This window comes from Vanessa tameamea, chromosome 18, assembly GCF_037043105.1.
Source record: "Vanessa tameamea isolate UH-Manoa-2023 chromosome 18, ilVanTame1 primary haplotype, whole genome shotgun sequence".
NCBI classification, from domain to species: domain Eukaryota; kingdom Metazoa; phylum Arthropoda; class Insecta; order Lepidoptera; family Nymphalidae; genus Vanessa; species Vanessa tameamea.
Window position 1 is genome coordinate 3,756,981 of NC_087326.1, and position 18,798 is coordinate 3,775,778.

At 30.3% G+C, this 18,798-nt stretch overlaps 2 protein-coding genes across 5 annotated transcripts in view; both read right to left on the reverse strand.

The window, feature by feature from the left end:
- Nacp60e (Na channel protein 60E) overlaps positions 1-3,596 on the reverse strand; it is a 189,912-nt gene extending 186,316 nt beyond the window's left edge. For all 4 annotated transcript variants that reach the window (XM_026639678.2, XM_026639676.2, XM_026639680.2 and 1 more), the window contains exon 1: positions 3,278-3,596. The gene's annotated coding sequence lies outside the window, so the exon portion shown is untranslated. The remainder of the gene's footprint in view (positions 1-3,277) is intronic.
- Positions 3,597-12,281: 8,685 nt separating this feature from the next.
- LOC113400177 (protein TsetseEP-like) lies at positions 12,282-12,725 on the reverse strand. Its single transcript, XM_026639654.2, has one exon. It carries the CDS (start codon positions 12,723-12,725, stop codon positions 12,282-12,284), a length of 444 nt encoding a protein of 147 aa, XP_026495439.2.
- Between the last annotated feature and the right edge of the window lie 6,073 nt (positions 12,726-18,798).

Here is an 18,798-nt window from a genome sequence, read left to right on the forward strand (position 1 = left end):
AGTAGAAAATCACAAAGCTTAAGGATGATAGGATCTTTCTGAGCGATGTCTATAACAGAAGCGACCTTCGTAGTAGTTCGACTACTTGTTCGCCTTTTATCCCAAAAAATATTATTAAACTGGACGGGAAAGCGATCCCATTACGTCCCCGTGTTTTTTTTTCAAATATTTTTATTATGGGAAATGTGATTTTGATATTATTTATTAAAAGCAAATGAATATGGCGACCTGATAAGGAGTGATCACTTATGGCCATCATGGGATCACACACTGGCACTTCGACCACGTTATCTAAGATGTTATTTTCCTGAATCTAGAACACAATAGAACGTAGATAGACCTGCACAAAGAACACTTGTGGTAATTTTAATCGGTGGTACGAAACAATGTGTTTTTATTAATAAAATCGTATGAAATTGTATAAGGTTGTTAAGAAACACACAAGAAGACTTATACTCATTCATATTTTTATAACTTCATGATAAATAAACGAGTAGTTTCAAATTTAAAGTCGAATAACTTTGAAAGTTTAACCGCCTCTGTACTTCCGCACCTGACTTATAAATAAAATACGCCCAAAATTTACATAAAGTTCGCCGAAACTCTTATCCCCTGAAATAGTTATTTTCATATTAGTGGAAAATAATAAGGTACTGGTGACGAATTCGCATATAACTCGATCTTACGTTCGTTGATGTTTGTATTTATACTAATTGAAAGACAATAAACAAGTATCGCAGTAATTAAATCCAAATATTGTTTAATATTGATATTTGCAAGAAGCTAAATATTAAGTTGAACATGTATGTAACAATGTACATATTATGTATTTCGTTATTTGTTTAATTAAAATATACCTTATCCAAGCTAACTCTCACAAGTATTATGGTATACTTAATTTACGACTCGAACTTTTTTATATGCAACATATTAAAAACCTTTCCGTTTTATAAATAGCTAGTTTTCCGTCCTGACTTAGCACGGGTAAAACAACACAATATATATATAATATATAAAATAAGATTTTTTTTGTGCCTAGATCTTTCACGCGCGTATGCAAAACAACTCACAAGTTTCATCACAATCGGCTCAGGCGTACAGGTAACGATCTCATTCATTATTATTTATTAAGAGTAGTACAATAAGAAAAAAAATCCAAGAAACAAATATTAATCTTAATGTATCTTGAGTCTTATAACATGTTTGTAGAACAAACAAATTATTCTAAGAATTTTATAAATTGTACAATTTTTATAAATTTTCATTCAGATATATAATAATAACTGAATAATTTATTTTAATTTAAATACTAACTTGAGGTAGTATATTTAAAACCATCAAACTGTGAAATGTGATTTTCATTAAAATGTATTTTAAATAAATAAGCAAAGTGAGACGTGATTGGGCTTTATCATTTTTAATTACAGTTTTGATTTATCGGAAAAATGTATCGCAAATTTATGAAATCGTTTTTTTTTTTTTCTTGTTTATTTTGAATAAAGAATTTTAAAAAAGGCCATTTTTAATAAATCAAAGTGAATGACTGTGTTTAAAATATATTATGATAATATTCAACCGGAAATATGCAGGGGAAATAAAATGTTTGTATATTTTTTTGTGTTGTTTATTTTATAGAGTTTGTATATATTTTTTTTGTGTTGTTTATGACGACCTCCGTGGTCGAGTAGTGTGTACACCGGTTTTCATGGGTACGCCACTCCGAGGTCTCGGGTTCGATTCCCGGCCGAGTCGATGTAGAAAAACTTCATTAGTTTTGTATGTTGTCTTGGGTCTGGGTGTGTGTGGTACCGTCGTTACTTCTGATCTTCCATAACACAAGTGCTTTAGCTACTTACATTGGGGTCAGAGTAATGTATGTGATGTTGTCCAATATTTATATTTATATTTATAGAGTGAAACAATATTGTTGAATATTTATTCACACAATGACCCTAAAAATGTTTTCTTTTACTAAATTCATGTATATATTACTAAACCAAAATAATTTTTTTTTGGATTTAATTAAATCGAATATTTTTTAAAGTAGATAATAATATTACAATTAGATTTGCCGCGTTTGATTTTTTCTTTAAAGTCCTTCGCAAATTAAAATATTAAAAATATAAAAATATTTTTTTTAGTAAAATTATATATCAAAGATATTAGACACTTGGAACTAAAAATTAGTTTGCTAATATGTTCTTAACATTTTTAATCGTCACCACATTGGAACATAAATTCTACCCTATTCAATCGAATTGGCCACGTGATGGTACGTGGACACCTTCGCCCACACATACTGACACTGATAGAAATATACCACCACCATTATTTAAACTCACATTATTCTTTTGATTATGATTACACTGGCTCACCTACCGTTCCAAACGAAACAAAGCACTACAAATTATTGTAAAGCGGGTGGCACCCATATTTCTGATTGTGTGAAAAAAAAAGTAATCACTGTTCTACATTTTATTTAAATAAAAATGAAACTTTGCACAGACAAAGTATCGAGTTCCGTTTTCCTTTTCTAATAAACGTTGGAATATAATATTTCCAGCTGTAATCTTACAGTTGTATTGGTTTTAGTTGCCGGCGGCGCGACGACAAGAATAAATTCAAAGCAAATATTTTAGTATATATTAAACACTTGTAAATATGACAAAATATATTAATCCTATCATTCGCTTCCTTACTATAAGCAAAGAGATAGGTATAATAATTTAAATAAATTTGATTAATCTTTGACACAAGTTTCGATTCTTAATACAAAGCTTTCAAGTTCGTTTTATCTGTTAAAGATAATATAATTTATATGAATTAATTATTAATTATTTTAGTATAATTTTTGGACAAATGAGATGGCAATTAAATGTTTCATTGAACATAATATCTGTGTAAAATATGTATTAGATATATAATTGGTGATTTTTGTTTGATCATTTAGGAACAAATTATGTCTTAAACACAACAAAATAGCTCGTCTCATCAAAAATCATATGACATTAAAATACCATTACATATATTAAAATACCTTACAATACCAGATTAAACGTAATAGACGATCTGAATTAAATGACTACCCGTCGAACTTAACATGTGAGAAAAATAGCAAAAGTAGCAACAGTCGTTGAGACAAAAAGTAATCTTAGTGGCACAGAATCGAAAACTTTTATTTTTATATAACATAGTGAGTATCATAAGTGGATTACCACTTACATTACTTGTTTACTTAGGTAATGAGAAGAAAATAAGTTTCGAAAGTTCAACATACCTTAGTTGCGCTCGGTCATTAAAAACACCGGTTTAATGTATCGGCATTACGTCAAATGGTGAGATCGATCTGTAATATTGAAGTAGGTCAGGACAGGCACTGGGGTCCTCATTTCGCACGCTCATTATCACTTCACGGGGTTCGGCACTAGAGTCATGTGGTGGAATCGATGTGGCGGTGAGCCCGCGCAACAGTGTGGTATGCTGTGTCAGTAGGTGAGGGGGTGCGAGGCGCGCATGGCAGGCGGCGCGATGGCGCGAGACGCGAGACGCGAGGCGCGCGGAGTAGGGTGCTACGGCGGGCTACGACTCGAACACACGGGCGGCCGGCGTGCGGCGCGAGGCGAACTGCCCGGGTTCGCCGCCACCGCCACCGCCTCTCATTGCCCTAAATTCGCGCTACAGGCGGCACAATAATTGTAAAGCTGCAACCGCGACGGCCGTCTATCGATTCAGCGTACGTTTCGTGAAAGTAAAAAGTTAACTCGATCGAATACAATGCGGTCGGTACTATAACGCGATCCTATAATTTTCTAGGTCACAAAATAGCTTAAAAGTTGCTATCGATTATTTCAGATGAAACGAGTTTATAAATAAATATAATAAAACTTTTTTTTGATTCGAATTTCAAACACGAAATTAATATGTGATATATATAAATAAAAAATATTTACACCAAATATATTACCATTTCAAAGTTTTAAAACAATTCCTTTATTCGTAATATGTGCGTCGGTAATATATATTTAAATGTCGATCCAAAGATATTTCATTAATTTTTGACTATGATATTATATATTCATAATTGATATTATGAAAAAGCTTGACTCTTGAAACAAGTCGCGCAATGCAGAAAAAGCCGCCTACGCGAAGTCTACGCGTGACGTCCTACATACGTGCTACGCGACTACGTCAACGCTTTGCTACGACGCGTTGCGCATTCGTACACAAGCTATCATAAACAATTTAAAACATCAACATTACTAAGATCTGAAATAAAAGTGCTTAATAATATAAAAATAAAATAAAAAAACATTATCATCTACTTTTAATAATAATTTACCATGTAATACTTACATAAAGACCCATAGTATTTTATTTTAAGATAGGAGTCACTTAAATAGCAGTGAGTTAACGTTTTATTATAATTAATGATACTGAGCTGCGAGGTCATGGGGCTTCCCCTTAGATGCTCATTGTCCGCTGTAACAGACTAAATATTTTTATGTATGTCATAAAATTAGAAATATATAACGATGTTTTAGATTAATTTAAAATAAATAAAATGATGATAAATAAATATAAATAAATTCAACTAAAGATATTGTGTTGTTATTATATTTATAACCGAGACTTATGCTTAAATATTTAAATTCAGTTGAAGCAATATCATGCTAAGAAAGGTTAAGTTTCCGCTCTCTTTAATAACGTTAAGTATGTTTTCATAAATTTTGATTACATGTTGTAATTTAAGATTTTTCAAAAGAATCTGTGTAATAAATGACTTAAGTGTAATAAACAGAAATTGAATTATAACGATTAATTTATTGATATAAAACTAAACCATGTGACACAAAAAAATAAATTTTAATTTTTCGTAAAGGCGAAGACGTATCTTATAAAATTATTGAACAGAACAAATAGCTAAAAATTACTATTAACACCGTAAGATTAATGCGGTACATGCAATCGACCGACTGCGGTCGAATCGACGTGCTAACCCTCGCGTGTTGTGCGTGCCGGCCTGTTTGTGTTGAAAAACTTATTAAATGACCGCTGCCACCGCACTATGCTGACTGCCCCGGCCCTTGAAGGTTGAACGGTTAGGTTTTACGTAATTATCTGATCTCATTTTAATGTTAGGTATAAGCCAACTCAATATTTAAAATGTTTATTTTAGTTTTGGTGAGTTTTTATTTCATTAATAACTTACTTTGTTTAGAACACGTTTCGTCCGCCACCCGCACCACAATTTTTCCTTAAAAGTAGATGAGGCCTTAGTCTACACAGTAGTATTACTACTATATATAGTCTATTACTTTTCCATTAATTAATATAGTAAACTCAATGATAAATGCATGATATTCTCACAGAAAATATATTTATATATTATAACTCAATCTCATAGAAAAATATTAAATATATTGAATTACATTAATTATTTAAACATTATATTGAATAAAGTAAATAAGAAAAAAACTCTGCTTATTAACTGTCGTAGGACAAAGCAATTCATATCGCATAAAGCACTATTGCTAGAATAGTTCTTACCATTAGCACATATCACCGGCAACACACTCGAAGCACGTTCCAAAACTAGAACATTTCTAGAACTTTATGACGGATAATCACACGGTTGCAGTTATACATTCCATTCCAGATATTAAACTTCGGATACGCTTGTCCACTGAGATACGATCTCCAAGTAAATAACTTACGACATTTAAGTATATGTAACGTATATGTTTCATATTCAAGAAATAACAAAAAAAATATTTGATGATCACGATGGACTGTCCGCTAATTTAAATAGACAAGTTAGAAAATAATTTGATTTTAAATAATCCTTAAATCAAAATCTGTATTCAAATATATTATTTCGATATTTTATTTTATTCAAAAATATTTGTCCCATTAAATTGTAGCAGCCTAGTACGTATATGACCTAGTGGTACAATTATTTTAGAAAGTAAAACGAGCAAAATGTCGTCGGTAAATAGTCACACCTGTTCGTAGAAACTGCAAAAATATTGACTATTTTAATAATTCTGCTAGACAAACATATGGGCCACCTGGCGGTAAGTCACTATCACCGCCCATAGACATTGGCGCTCTAAGAAATATTTTTAATGGCCGATGGTAATTACAACAGTCGGCCAGTACGTGACAAAAAATATATATATTAAACTATAAGAATTTTTAAAAGACAGATCGGTCTTTATACGAAGATTATGTCGAAATATTTTCTCACACTACCATTAACTCAATTCTAAGCGAATGTCAATAACTTTTTCAAAGTAAATTCACTACGAAGGATAAAAGATCGACCCACGCACACATAGTATTCTGAAATTCGGCATGTCATGCTATTTTTAACATTTCACAAAGTTTGGTAGTGAATGAAAAAACCGCATTCATAAATAATAATTATTTTTTTTCAATGATGTTTGCCGACACGTTTTCTTTATTTCCATAATAATTATTATTTAAAATGCACGGAATATATTTAGAAGAACTGATTTGTTTTATCGTAAAAAAATTCTGTTAATTTTGAATTAATAAATGTTTGCATATGATAGCCTCTCACTCGAGCTAAAAATATGTTTATTAACAAATTTGCGAGTATAACTGCCTAAATTAGGCCACAAATTAGTGAGCATAATCATTGTGAACTAAAACATAATTACGCTAAAATAGTAAGCCGATAGTCTAACAAGCCGAATCATTTAACAGCTAATCACTTTCAGTCGTTACAATAGAGCTTTACTCGCTTAAAATATCCAACTTCCACTGTGTGACGACAATCGGCCGTCGTAAGTTAGACTACATAAAGTTCATGTTAACGAGCCAAACAAGCGAAGTTACGAACTTGCCACAGTGTACGCTAAAAATTAGACTAAAATTTCTTGGATAACTTTTTCTACGTAACTTCTTAAAGACAATTTTATTACAAATCGTTAATCGTTATATTTTGAATTTTGAATATTTACATTCGAATGAAGCGAACGTATTATATCATTATATGTTAAATGGAATTTCTTTCCAAGAGTTTATAAATGTGTATGATTTTCTTAAAGTTTATATTATTTAAAATTATTATATCCTGATTAATGTACCCTTACATAAAATATGATAAAGTGTGAGAAAAATAAGCCACAAATCATATTTTATAGCTTTGGTTCAAAATATGTTTTCAAAGTTATATCGAACTGTTGTTAATAATATTCAAAATAAGATGTACGAGTAAATACGTGATATACAGGGTTTGAATAAATAATAGATCGATTTTATATAAATAATAATAATTATTCTACAGATAAAGGAAATCAAAACCAAAATAAATAATATGTATGTATGTATTTATGTTGTAGAATATTACACGACTCATGATACGAAGCAACAGACAGCGCTTTAATATAGAATTATTATTACTCCTTCTTAGTTCACGAAATCAGTATTATTTGTATTCCGTTGTTCAGGTACTTTAACGGAGATCAAGTAAGTGCGAAACCTGAAAATTAAAAAAACTTTTTAATGAATACTATCTTAAACTTCATCACTGCGAATTGCGAATGGCTACTTACTCGGAGTTGTTTAATTATAATTAATCAAAACCAAAAGGCTTGTATTGTGTATATATATTAAATTTTATATTGTCTGTTTTTGTGATTATGAAATGTTTTTTTTTAAGCTTAAGTAACTTCTATGCAATAAAAAGCTGAACATTCAGCTACGAACGAGATTAGCATGCTGTTACGTTTTCTTGGCATTGCAGCATGAACACTCCAAGAATCGAGCTGTAAAAAGATTGAAGCCTTCGAAATGCAGGTATACAAGAGAATGTTAAGGATATCTTGGAGTGACAAAATAAAAAACATAACCGTGCTAGGTCGTGTAAAAAAAGCAGAAGTTATATATTGAAAAAAAAAACCTTAAATATAATGCGAAACCGAAAATACGAGCAACTACAACTGACCATATAGGATGAGATCCAAGGAAGACGGAGTGGGGGTCGAAGAAGAACATCTTGGCTAAAACAACTACTCCAATGGTATCGTATAGAAATAGTACCCGTTCATTATTTAGAGCCGTGATATCGAAGACACAAGTTGCCTTTATGATCGCTGACCTTCTAAAGAAGATGGTACTTAAAGAAGTAGATATTATATTTTAAATATATATCAATATATCTATGTGTCTCTTTATTTATTTTTTCGTTTAACTTTGATATTTGGCAATAAGTATAATTATTATTATTTTTCAGTTTAATGAGGGTTGAGTGTACTTTGATTTACCAAACATTCATAATTATGGACGATGAGTTGCGCTTTCACCCGCTTTTCAAATTACAGAGGCTTGGCAATTTAGCTAACGGTAGAGGACTTCTAAAAGATGGATGAAAATGCATGCCCGCAACTTGTATCGACTGCAAGAAAATATGAAATCTTGCCATCGGTGGTCTTATCGATAATTTAATTGATTTTCTTCGCACTTAACTGAAAATGGATGAAATAAGATCAGATTAATTTATTATTCGGAACCCTACGTAGCCCACTATAATAGAGAAGGTCAATGAACCTTTGAACAATAATTATCAAAAGACAAAAAGATATACTCATTCTTACGTCATCCACTTAGCCTGTCAGTTTTGAACCGCCGTTTTAGAATTCCATCAAGCCATTAAACTTAGAAACTACCAGCGGTTAGGAATATGAATTCTACAGTGAACTGGGATAAAACTTAGCAGTTTAATGCTTATAGTCTGCTAGACACAATTAAATTCATTGTCCATGAACAAATGAAATTCTTAATCCGTTTCGAAATCATCAGGTTAATTAACAATTTATTTTTATTCATAATTGAACCAAGAGTAAAATAATGAGCCATCTCATTAGGTGGCCCATTACCTGGTTAAATACTACAAAAACGTAATCAGATAGGTTATGCCAAAGATATTTTAGAAAAATAATAAAACCTTCCGTCTCCTTTATTTTCGCCTAATTTGAGATCAGGTTCGATTATGTTGTAATAATCAAATTTTATGTCAAATTTTATGAGTAAGTCCAGCTGCTCGGGTATGATTGATCTAAGAACATATCTTTACATTGATATCATGTTGTATAAACAAGATTAATAAAACAAAAACACGTTTAAAACCAAAAACCGCGGATTGAAACTGATGAAGTACTACTGAAAAATAGGTCGGTAGCTCACCCAGATGAAAAGGGACTATCACTACCCATAGACATCTGCAACACGTGTGGGCTTGCAGGTGTTGCCGGTCTTTAAGGAGTAGGATCTATTCTTGAAATTCCCAAGTCAGTCTCGGTATGGATTCAGAAAAACCCGCCGAAGAATGTGCGAGGCAGCGAATACTTTAAAAATCGAGGTGGTGTCGAATTTGAAGTTTTCACGGGATGTCTGTAGGTGATATTCAGCTGCCGAGATCAACCAAAACAATTCCTCGAAACATTCTCCGCGAAAAATGCAAAACTTTTCACTTATAATCAATTTCAAAACGAAATATTGCATCGTTGAATTTTCTCCTTCAAAAACAAACCAGTATGAATTAACGGAGTTTTATTTATGAAGTATTATAATAATGAACATTCTAAAAGTATTTTAGTGAAATTGCTTTTGCTTATATTTCTTACCGAGTTAAGTGTTACCTGGCTTAAACTACCTAATCTTGTTTGTTTAGGACAAAACGTCCTAATGAGTTTTGGACACTTCTGGGGTGCTTTATATGCTGGCACTTCATATTTTATTTACACTTTGGAACGGCATTTGAAGTACAGAGGGAAAAATCTAATTAAATTTTATCCTTCAAACACTTTTATATGAGAATAAAAGACCAAGTCAAATTTTGTAACGGATTAAATTAAAAGACTAAAAGTGAGTAATTTGATTCAGGCCAAAATTAAGGCTACAATTCATTTTCGGAAAATTCAAATAGTACTGCTAACAAGTATCCGCATTCAATGTACTTTTCTGATGAATATTAAACGTGCAAAGTTACCAAATAAGAATGCCTGTTTCTGCCCATTTATTAATGTATGACATATTTTAATTTATGACAACATCGCATGTCAGCATCTTTCAGTTACGTTGTGGCTCTGTTTTCTTTACTGTTTTCGTATACATTTTAATATAAAATAAATATATATACAAAATAATTTAAATTAAAAAAAAACTCGACTACGGAAAAGCCGCGTTCTAAAAATAACGATATAAGAAAAAAATATTCTTGTACGAAATTCTTATTTACTAACTACGCTATTATTTATCACCGAATTTGTATACAACTCCAATTTGACACATAGTCATAGTGATGTTCAAAGGATAACTCTCTCAGCAAGCTTGGCTTAACTTTAGAGTATTATAATTTAAGTGTGGGTCTTAGATATGGGAGTGTTCTTTGTATTTGTCTCATTAAATTAAAGTATTTCAGAAAGATTGTATATTCGATTGTAATAATATCTTATTTATAATGTACAGCGATGAATAAATTAGGTATTTTTTTGCTTTAGAAAAACTAAAACTTTTTTTTAAACAAGAAGGCCCAGCCTAAATGATAGAACAATACGTCTGTCTACTACAATTTCGATTTATTTTATAATAGAAAATCCCTGCGACTTGGCCTAGCCTTGCAGATCAATGACTAGTTTTAACACGACAATCCAAACCATTGCTGTAATAGATTATCTGCCGAACAATTTTTAGGGTTACGCATCTCTAAACGAACAAAATAAACTTTATAGGATCACTTAAATTTGTTGTTAGTGCGAGTCTCACACTTGCTCGTTTTTTTATTATTGTTACTCCTGCAAAGGACTATAAAACTAACTTTCCAATGGCTGATTTTCCATAATCATTGTTTTAAGTTTGATAAAAAGATACATATAGGAATACAATTAAGAATAAGAAGAAGAACGAGGTACTTAAATATTATATCTGGCTTTTTATATACAGATAGGTAGGCAAAACAGAATATCCGTAAGATCTTTAGGTAATCTTTATATACATTTGAAATACATTATGTGTTTTAAACGATATTTTATTGCATATTTATGTAATGGGTTTTCAGCAAAGTCTTGTTTTAGAAGTATATTAAGTAGTACACATAATAACTAATTATTATATAAAATAAAACATTATATTCAAAATAATAATTATATTACGTCTCTAAATTAGCTCAACAATTATTTGTGGCGTTTTACACTACCACATTAGTGTTTTAAAATAAGTTAACTCCTTGTGGACGAAAACCAACTCACCTGTAATAACTACTTTATTACACTGTTGAAAATTATATGAATCGACGATTTCTGAACGCTAAAAAAAGGAATTTAGTATCACAACATTTCTATATATTTTTTAATTTATATATATTGTCAATGTTGCCAGTGCTTGCAACATGTATAATATAAATGCCAAAAATTGTTACCACCGCTCGTAAACATTGGCGCAGTAAAAAATACTAATCACTACTTATATCATCATCATACTCTAATACTAAGATGTTAGAGATGTGTTTCTCATTCACCCTTCAAACTGTTGTGTTTCAACAATACTACACATCGCTGCTTAGCGGTAGAATATCATATCATGAGTGAGTGGATTGAAGGCAGGCTTGCACAAGTTTCGTTATTTAGTTCAGAAAAAGCTTTATCGGATGTTGAAATGTATAAGAAACAATTTATGAAAATGAGATATTCAAAAATGTTTCTATCTATATATATTCGGTGTCAAGAATTCTTAACGCTTGTTTTTTTCTAAACCGACCAATGATTACCCTTTAATCTCTTCTTTGATCAGTCATTTAAATATAATTTATCGCGAGTACTATGTATTGAAATAAACTAAATGTTCAACAAAAAAAAGAAGATTATCAAATATATTTTATCTTGCTCTAAATATAGTAACTGTTGCAGTTCTTAATGCTCTTAACTAAAACAACATTTTGAGCCAACAGTACAGTAAAATTGAGGTTAATCCAAAATTTTTAAGTAGACTCTGTTACTGAGCATGCGGCTCAGATAGCACATAAATCCGAGTCAGATTGCGTCTCATCGGACTATGTTGTAAGATAGAGTGTGGACCTGTGTTTACAAACAAACATACCCTGTGCAGATGTCTAGTCTTTGACTAATATTCTGTCAAAAGGACCTCAATACTATTAAAAGAAGTAAAAATAAGACAAATAACTAATCAACCATGTTTTATTCGTGACCAGTTTAAAATTCGTTCTTAAAGCAAATGAAAAGTCGTACAAAAAAAACTTTTTAGACGATTTGCTGAGTAGTAGTAATGCCGTTGCTGATGTAGTTCAATACCATGGTGAACCAAGATTGCAGAGAAGCTAGGTATCCTTGTTCAGGAGCGTTAAGCGTTACTTGAACAGTACCATCGTTGTAAATTTCACCAGTAGGAATTTGTGGAACAGACTCTGGCTCTTCAACGATTATGGGTTCTTCGATGGGTTCGGGATCAGGAATAATCACGGGGAGAACTGGTGCAGGTAATAAAACTGGGCTTGGCTCGGGCTCTGGTTTTACGTCAGGCAAAACTGGTGCAGGTAATAAAACTGGGCTTGGCTCGGGCTCTGGTTTTACGTCAGGCAAAACTGGTGCAGGTAAAAGAACCGGAGCTGGCTCAAGTTTGTCCTCTAGACTCCTAGGGGCTGCAGCGACAGCCGCCACCAATAGAGACAGCAGAAAGAACTTCATTATTATTCACTTACCTTAAAAAAAACGAGACATTAAATTAATAAATAATTCTTTCAAACACCGAATTTTATTTTATTTGAATATAAACAATATTTACCTTAATTTCGATCTGAGGTTCAATGTTGAATGATAATTTCGCTGAAGTTTCCGAAAATTTATTATAACAATACGTAACGTCATAGTTATTATCATCATTTCCCCAATAAAGTAAATGGCTAAATTGAGCCCATATTTCATGATATGAGCTTTGTAATCGTATTTCACGAAATGACAATATTTTGATAAGGAAGTAATTAATGTGATATTATGGGGGATATAATCTTTTATTCTACTGGATTACTTATATTATTTGTTTATTTGTAATAACTGTTAATATATCTATATATCTTAATCTATATCAATATACTTATTAATACAAAACCGTAATGCATCTGTAAATTATTATTATTAATAGATTTTTTTTTGGGAATTATATTATTTTGAGATCGTGTTGTTTACGTCGCATGTCTTCAGCATGAAGAAAGGAATTGAAAAGATATTTTTTTTAATTAAAGAGATAATATTGCCTCTATGTTGAGAAATGAATTTTATGAATTTTTGGAACTTTAAATTGTTCGTATGTATATTATGCATTTTATTAACACCGGCTTTTATATATTTCAACCAAAGTTATATCTATTTATTTTCAATACTTCAAATATTTTATAAAGGCACCTTTGTCGTGGTCACGAGTTGATAAAATAAAAACACCATACGTCTTTATCGCGGTTAAAACACAAATAAAAGACAAAAAATATATTAAAAAAAATGTTTGTCTATTAAAAAAAATATGTTGTAAAGCATATTTATGTTTCTGTTATTGAATTATATATAAAATAAAAATAAGTTTAATGTGTTTGTGTTGTGTGTGTATATGTGGTTGCCTTTATGACTAACATAAAGTAATAAAAATACAATAAAATATATGTATATTATGGTTAATTTTTTGGCCATAGGATCGGAATTGTGATTCAACGAAGAAATGCTGCTTGCATTCTTGCCATCAAATAAATTTAATTTTTGGAAATACTTTCATTAATACAAAAAATACATCTAACAAACTTTTTTAAGTAATCTTTCTTAATATTTTGAAATAACGATAAGAAATTGTAATTAAATTAATTTTATCATATGTTATATTATAACAATAAAACGAAACGAAATTTAATTAATAACAATTTATTAAAGATACATTATACATAAACAATAAAATATGTAGTATTAAGATATATGATGCATTATTCTAAGTTACTTGTTAGGGGTTACAAAAACTAAAACAGGCTTGTATTTGGGATCCCAAGTACCGTCGTTTTCCGACTGAGGTGTTAAATTTCCGCTTTTATATGTCTCCGATATTTTTACGAAGATATCTTTGAATTTCTGCTCCGCTTCACTATCTATACTATTTTCAACGTCTTTGATGGTAGATCCAGAAGGTAAAACTTCTTTTCCTGTTGTGTAAGGAGTTTCTTTGGCGTATTGAAGGTCCATATAGTCATTAAGAATCCCTTCCAATACAGTTTTTACGCTATCATTGGAAGAGTAGTCTTGGATGCCCTGAGAGAGTTCGTTGATGGTTACGGTAGGGACAGACATGTTTTATCTGAAACAATGTAATAAATTTAAATGGTACAATTTGAAATTTTAAAATATAAAAAATAAAGTCTCTGTAGCATTCTATAAATATTTACTCTGTGTAAATTTTATCAATCGTACGTAAAATGTATTAACATTTCTATAATCCTAATCTTTATATTTCCATCTAATCCAATATTTAAGTTATAAAAATATTTTATTGGCTCAGATAACAGGTAAGTCGTATAATACTAACTTTTTTTATCAATAGCATAATTTTTTATATACGTATTTTTTTTAAGAACAAGTTATATTGAAAAAAAGAAATCAATTTATCTTGTTACAAATGCTGTTAAGATACGATGTTATGGAGTAGACCGTCGTTTAAATTCAACAGGCGCAGGCAATACTATAATGTTTATACATTTATCTAATGTATTAATTTACGATACTTCTTGACCGAAGTGAGTACTTAAAAAGTAATAAATGAGTTGTACTAGACATAAGTGCTCGAAAAATACGAAGGAATGTAAATGATTACTTTAAAAAATAAATAATCTAATAAGAATTAGATGATGTTTATTGTTTTAAGATATTCTAATTGAGTACTTTAGTTTATTCTCGTACATACTTCTATAATTTTTCTATTTATTATATCTAACATTTATTTACCCGTTTTCATATTATTTTGTAACATTTCAACCATGTTGGGAATCATTTCATAAACGGCCGCGTAACACTTCTATAAAAGGTCTTCTTGCTAATCTTACTAGCAAATATTAATTTTAGGTCTTCACCACACTGATGAAGTCTTTCTTATATTTTCTATCCAATATATTATATTTGTATAATCTATACCTATTTGATATTTGTGAGAGTAAAATAAATAAAATCAAAGTCCAAAAGTTGTATCACCGTTGTTGTAAAATTTTACAAGACCTAGTAATGCCTACAATTTAGTCAACTAATGCTGTCAAACTTTCATTAGATTAATTTCCCAATTCATTAGTCTTTGTGATAATATTTACTAACATATATGAAGCGGTTTGATTTATAATTTAATAAAAATATAATCAGGTTTACAACACGAGCTTACACGTCAAATGAAAGAAAAAGTAATGGACATAAGTACATACAAAAACAGAATCAATCTGTGGCAATTAAATCCACATATTTTTGACTGATTTTCATAAATAGAAGCATTACCAAAACTTTTAAATGCAACTTATAATAATATCATATCATTTATTTTATATACTACCCAGTAGATTCATCTAAACGGCTTTATTATTTCACTATGGTCTTTCATGAGCTTGATTTGTATTTATAATTCATTTCGTACTCTGCGGTTAAAGAAAACAACGTAAGGAAACCTATATTTCGTATGAAAACCTGCCATATTAAAGCAACATACTGGAATAACCTCGTGAGGAGAGGAAGCCTTTTCCAGTAGTGGGACATTTACAGGTTAAAAACAAACCTGAGACTTTATATTTCCGTAATAAATTATTATTTAAAATATAGTACACTAATTCTCATGCCGATAATTGTTATCGAATATTTAAAGACGGAAAGTTAATGATAAACGCCCTAATTAAATGTTTTTAGGTTTGCTTTTTCACACATAAGTTATCTGTAAAATATGTGTACATATATAGAAATATTTCTAATATATTTAAAATTATGTAAAATCAAGATTAAAGGGAAAATTATATTTATTCAAGCAGGCTCTTAATGAGCACGTTTTAAGCGTCTTTAATGTTATAAGAATGAATTTATAAAAAACTACGGACGATTTACAATGTATATTTTAAAGAAAGGGCAATAAATTAAATTTAAAAATAGAACATAATATTACATTTAAAATAAATGTTTTAGATTACTTAGTAAAAATACTATTGTGGAATCCAAATAATATATATTTCTAGTGTTTTACTGAATTACAATCTACAATTCCATTTATTAACCTCCATAAATAGTATATAAGATAATAGAATTGATAACAAATTAATTATGATTTATTACATCATTAAAGTCGAAAATATCTTAATACGTATTTAAGTAAGCTAGTACAATATAGAAATATTATCAGCAAAAATATCAAGGTTCACTTCACGAACAAGTAATAAACAGCACCTAAATATCAAATATCAATAAAAAACAAATATACTAGTGTGCAAAGTAAAAGCAAAAATTATAACTCACGTTTCAAATAACTTTGATGCACTTCAAATACTTTACTAAAGAGTAAGACGACTGACGTGTATATAAATATCACGCTGTTTTTATAAATCACAAACAATAAGGGCCCTCGAGATAAAAGTGGGCTTGGCGTGTCAAAAAATTGATAAGTAAACATTATCAGAGTCACACATTACGAATCATTTTTCGCACCAGAGCACCCACTGATAAAATATGCCCTAAATAATCGCGACACAATATTTTTGGCATTCGTGTGAAAATTATTCTTAACCTTATTCTAGAAACTACGTTTGTACTTTCTCGCAAATAGATTATTTATTATTAAAATTTATAAATCCCACCCGTAGAGTAACTTGAATGATGAAGCTGATTTATGTCCGAATCTTCTTCAACTAAGGTAGCAGAGATATGATGTTGACAGATTTTTAACACAACTTCAAGAAATAATTGTCTTCTTGAGAGTTTTATTCGTACAAAAAAGTAAAGGGCTCAAGATCGTTATCATGGAATATAAAAAGAAATGTTTATAGTCGTTTGTATTTATAAGAAACATACATAAATTATTATTCTTTGTATTAATATAATATTATAGGAACGAAAATAATATACGCGACTTCGCCCGCGTATTTAAGAGCGTAGATTTCAGGTATAAAAAGTAATCTGTTTTCTTCCTTGGGGTTAAGCACCAAAGGTGATCAAATTAGGTTTATCCGTTAAAACGTCCCAGATAGATGTACTTACTTTCGCATTTATAATATTAGTAAAAAAATCTCATATTTTGTAACTAACTGAACTATACTATATAAAATGAATAAATCAATTTTCTTTTTAGGAAATAATTAAAACAATGGAAAATAAATATTTTGTTATGTTATGTTAAGTTTGTATACAATTTAGTTTTATTGCAAAATATATAATTTAGTAATGAATAATTTAAAATGTTTTTATTCATATATTTTACAATACTTTCGCATTCCTTATTTTTTGTTTGTTTACATCTTATCTTTGAGTTCGCCCTTTATCAAAACTGAAGAAAAAATTGCACTATCTTTTGTGATGTTAACGTCACCTAAGCGAATTATCATATCATACATATCAATGCAGTTTCACTAAGTATTCATTCGGATATTTTTATTATTTATAAAATATTAGCAATATTATAACATTTATATATAAAAAAATTTCACATTAGCAGGCTGTAAATTTTCCACTGCTGGGTTAAGGCCTCCTCTCCCTTTGAGGAGAAGGTTTGGAGCATATTCCACAACACTGCTCCAATGCGGGTTGGTGGAATACACATGTGGCAGAATTTCGTTGAAATTAGACACATGCAGTGTTTCTTCACGATGTTTTCCTTCACCGCCGAGCACGAGATGGATTATAAACACAATTTAAGCACATGAAAATTCTGTGGTACTAGCCTGGGTTTGAACCCGAAATCATCGGTTAAGATGCACGCGTTCTAACCACTGGGCCATCTCGGCTCATAATTTTATACTATCTATCATTTTTGCTAAATAAACAAATGACTGCTTAGAATGAGTAACTCTATTGTGGGGCTATATAAACGTTTATAAAACAAGATCACCGAGTGTCAATACCGTCTCTTACTAAATTGTTACAAAAAATTTAATGTAACATTCTGTGCAAGAGTTCATAGATCACACTCTACGATTTTAACAATATCTTCCTGGCTTCTTTATTATATTTTAAATTGGTATCAGTTGTAATTTTTTTTTATGATATACATCGGCGGACGAGCAAATGGGCCATTTGATGATGTAAGTAACTTTAAACCATCTCCTCGAAGGGAGAGGAGACCTTAGCCCGGTAGTGGGACGTTTACAGGCAGTCACATTATTTTTACTCTTATATAATAAAGAATTATCTATAAACAATATAACTTAGTACAGAGGCATCTATTAATTCAAAACGCAAAAACATGCCAAGTATATGAATATTCTTCAAAGGGTATCTAAAGACATCATAAAGACTCCTCTTTATGGTGATTTACAAATCTTATAGTTTTAATTAATACGCAACAGGAGGGCTGTTTCGTTTTTTGCCCAGGGGATCAGAATTGCGATTCAACGGGGAAATGTCATGATTTATATAGTAACTGTTTGTATATATTAATATTAATAATTCTTATACGTTAATAAATATATATTAATATGTTCAGGATAATGATGCTAAAATATTTCGAATAATGTGTATAATATGATAAGTATATAATACTTATACTAAAAGTAATTTG

Excerpts from the sequence above, each read along its gene's own strand:
- LOC113400177 (XM_026639654.2), bottom strand. The coding sequence starts at position 12,725 with ATGAAGTTCTTTCTGCTGTCTCTATTGGTGGCGGCTGTCGCTGCAGCC.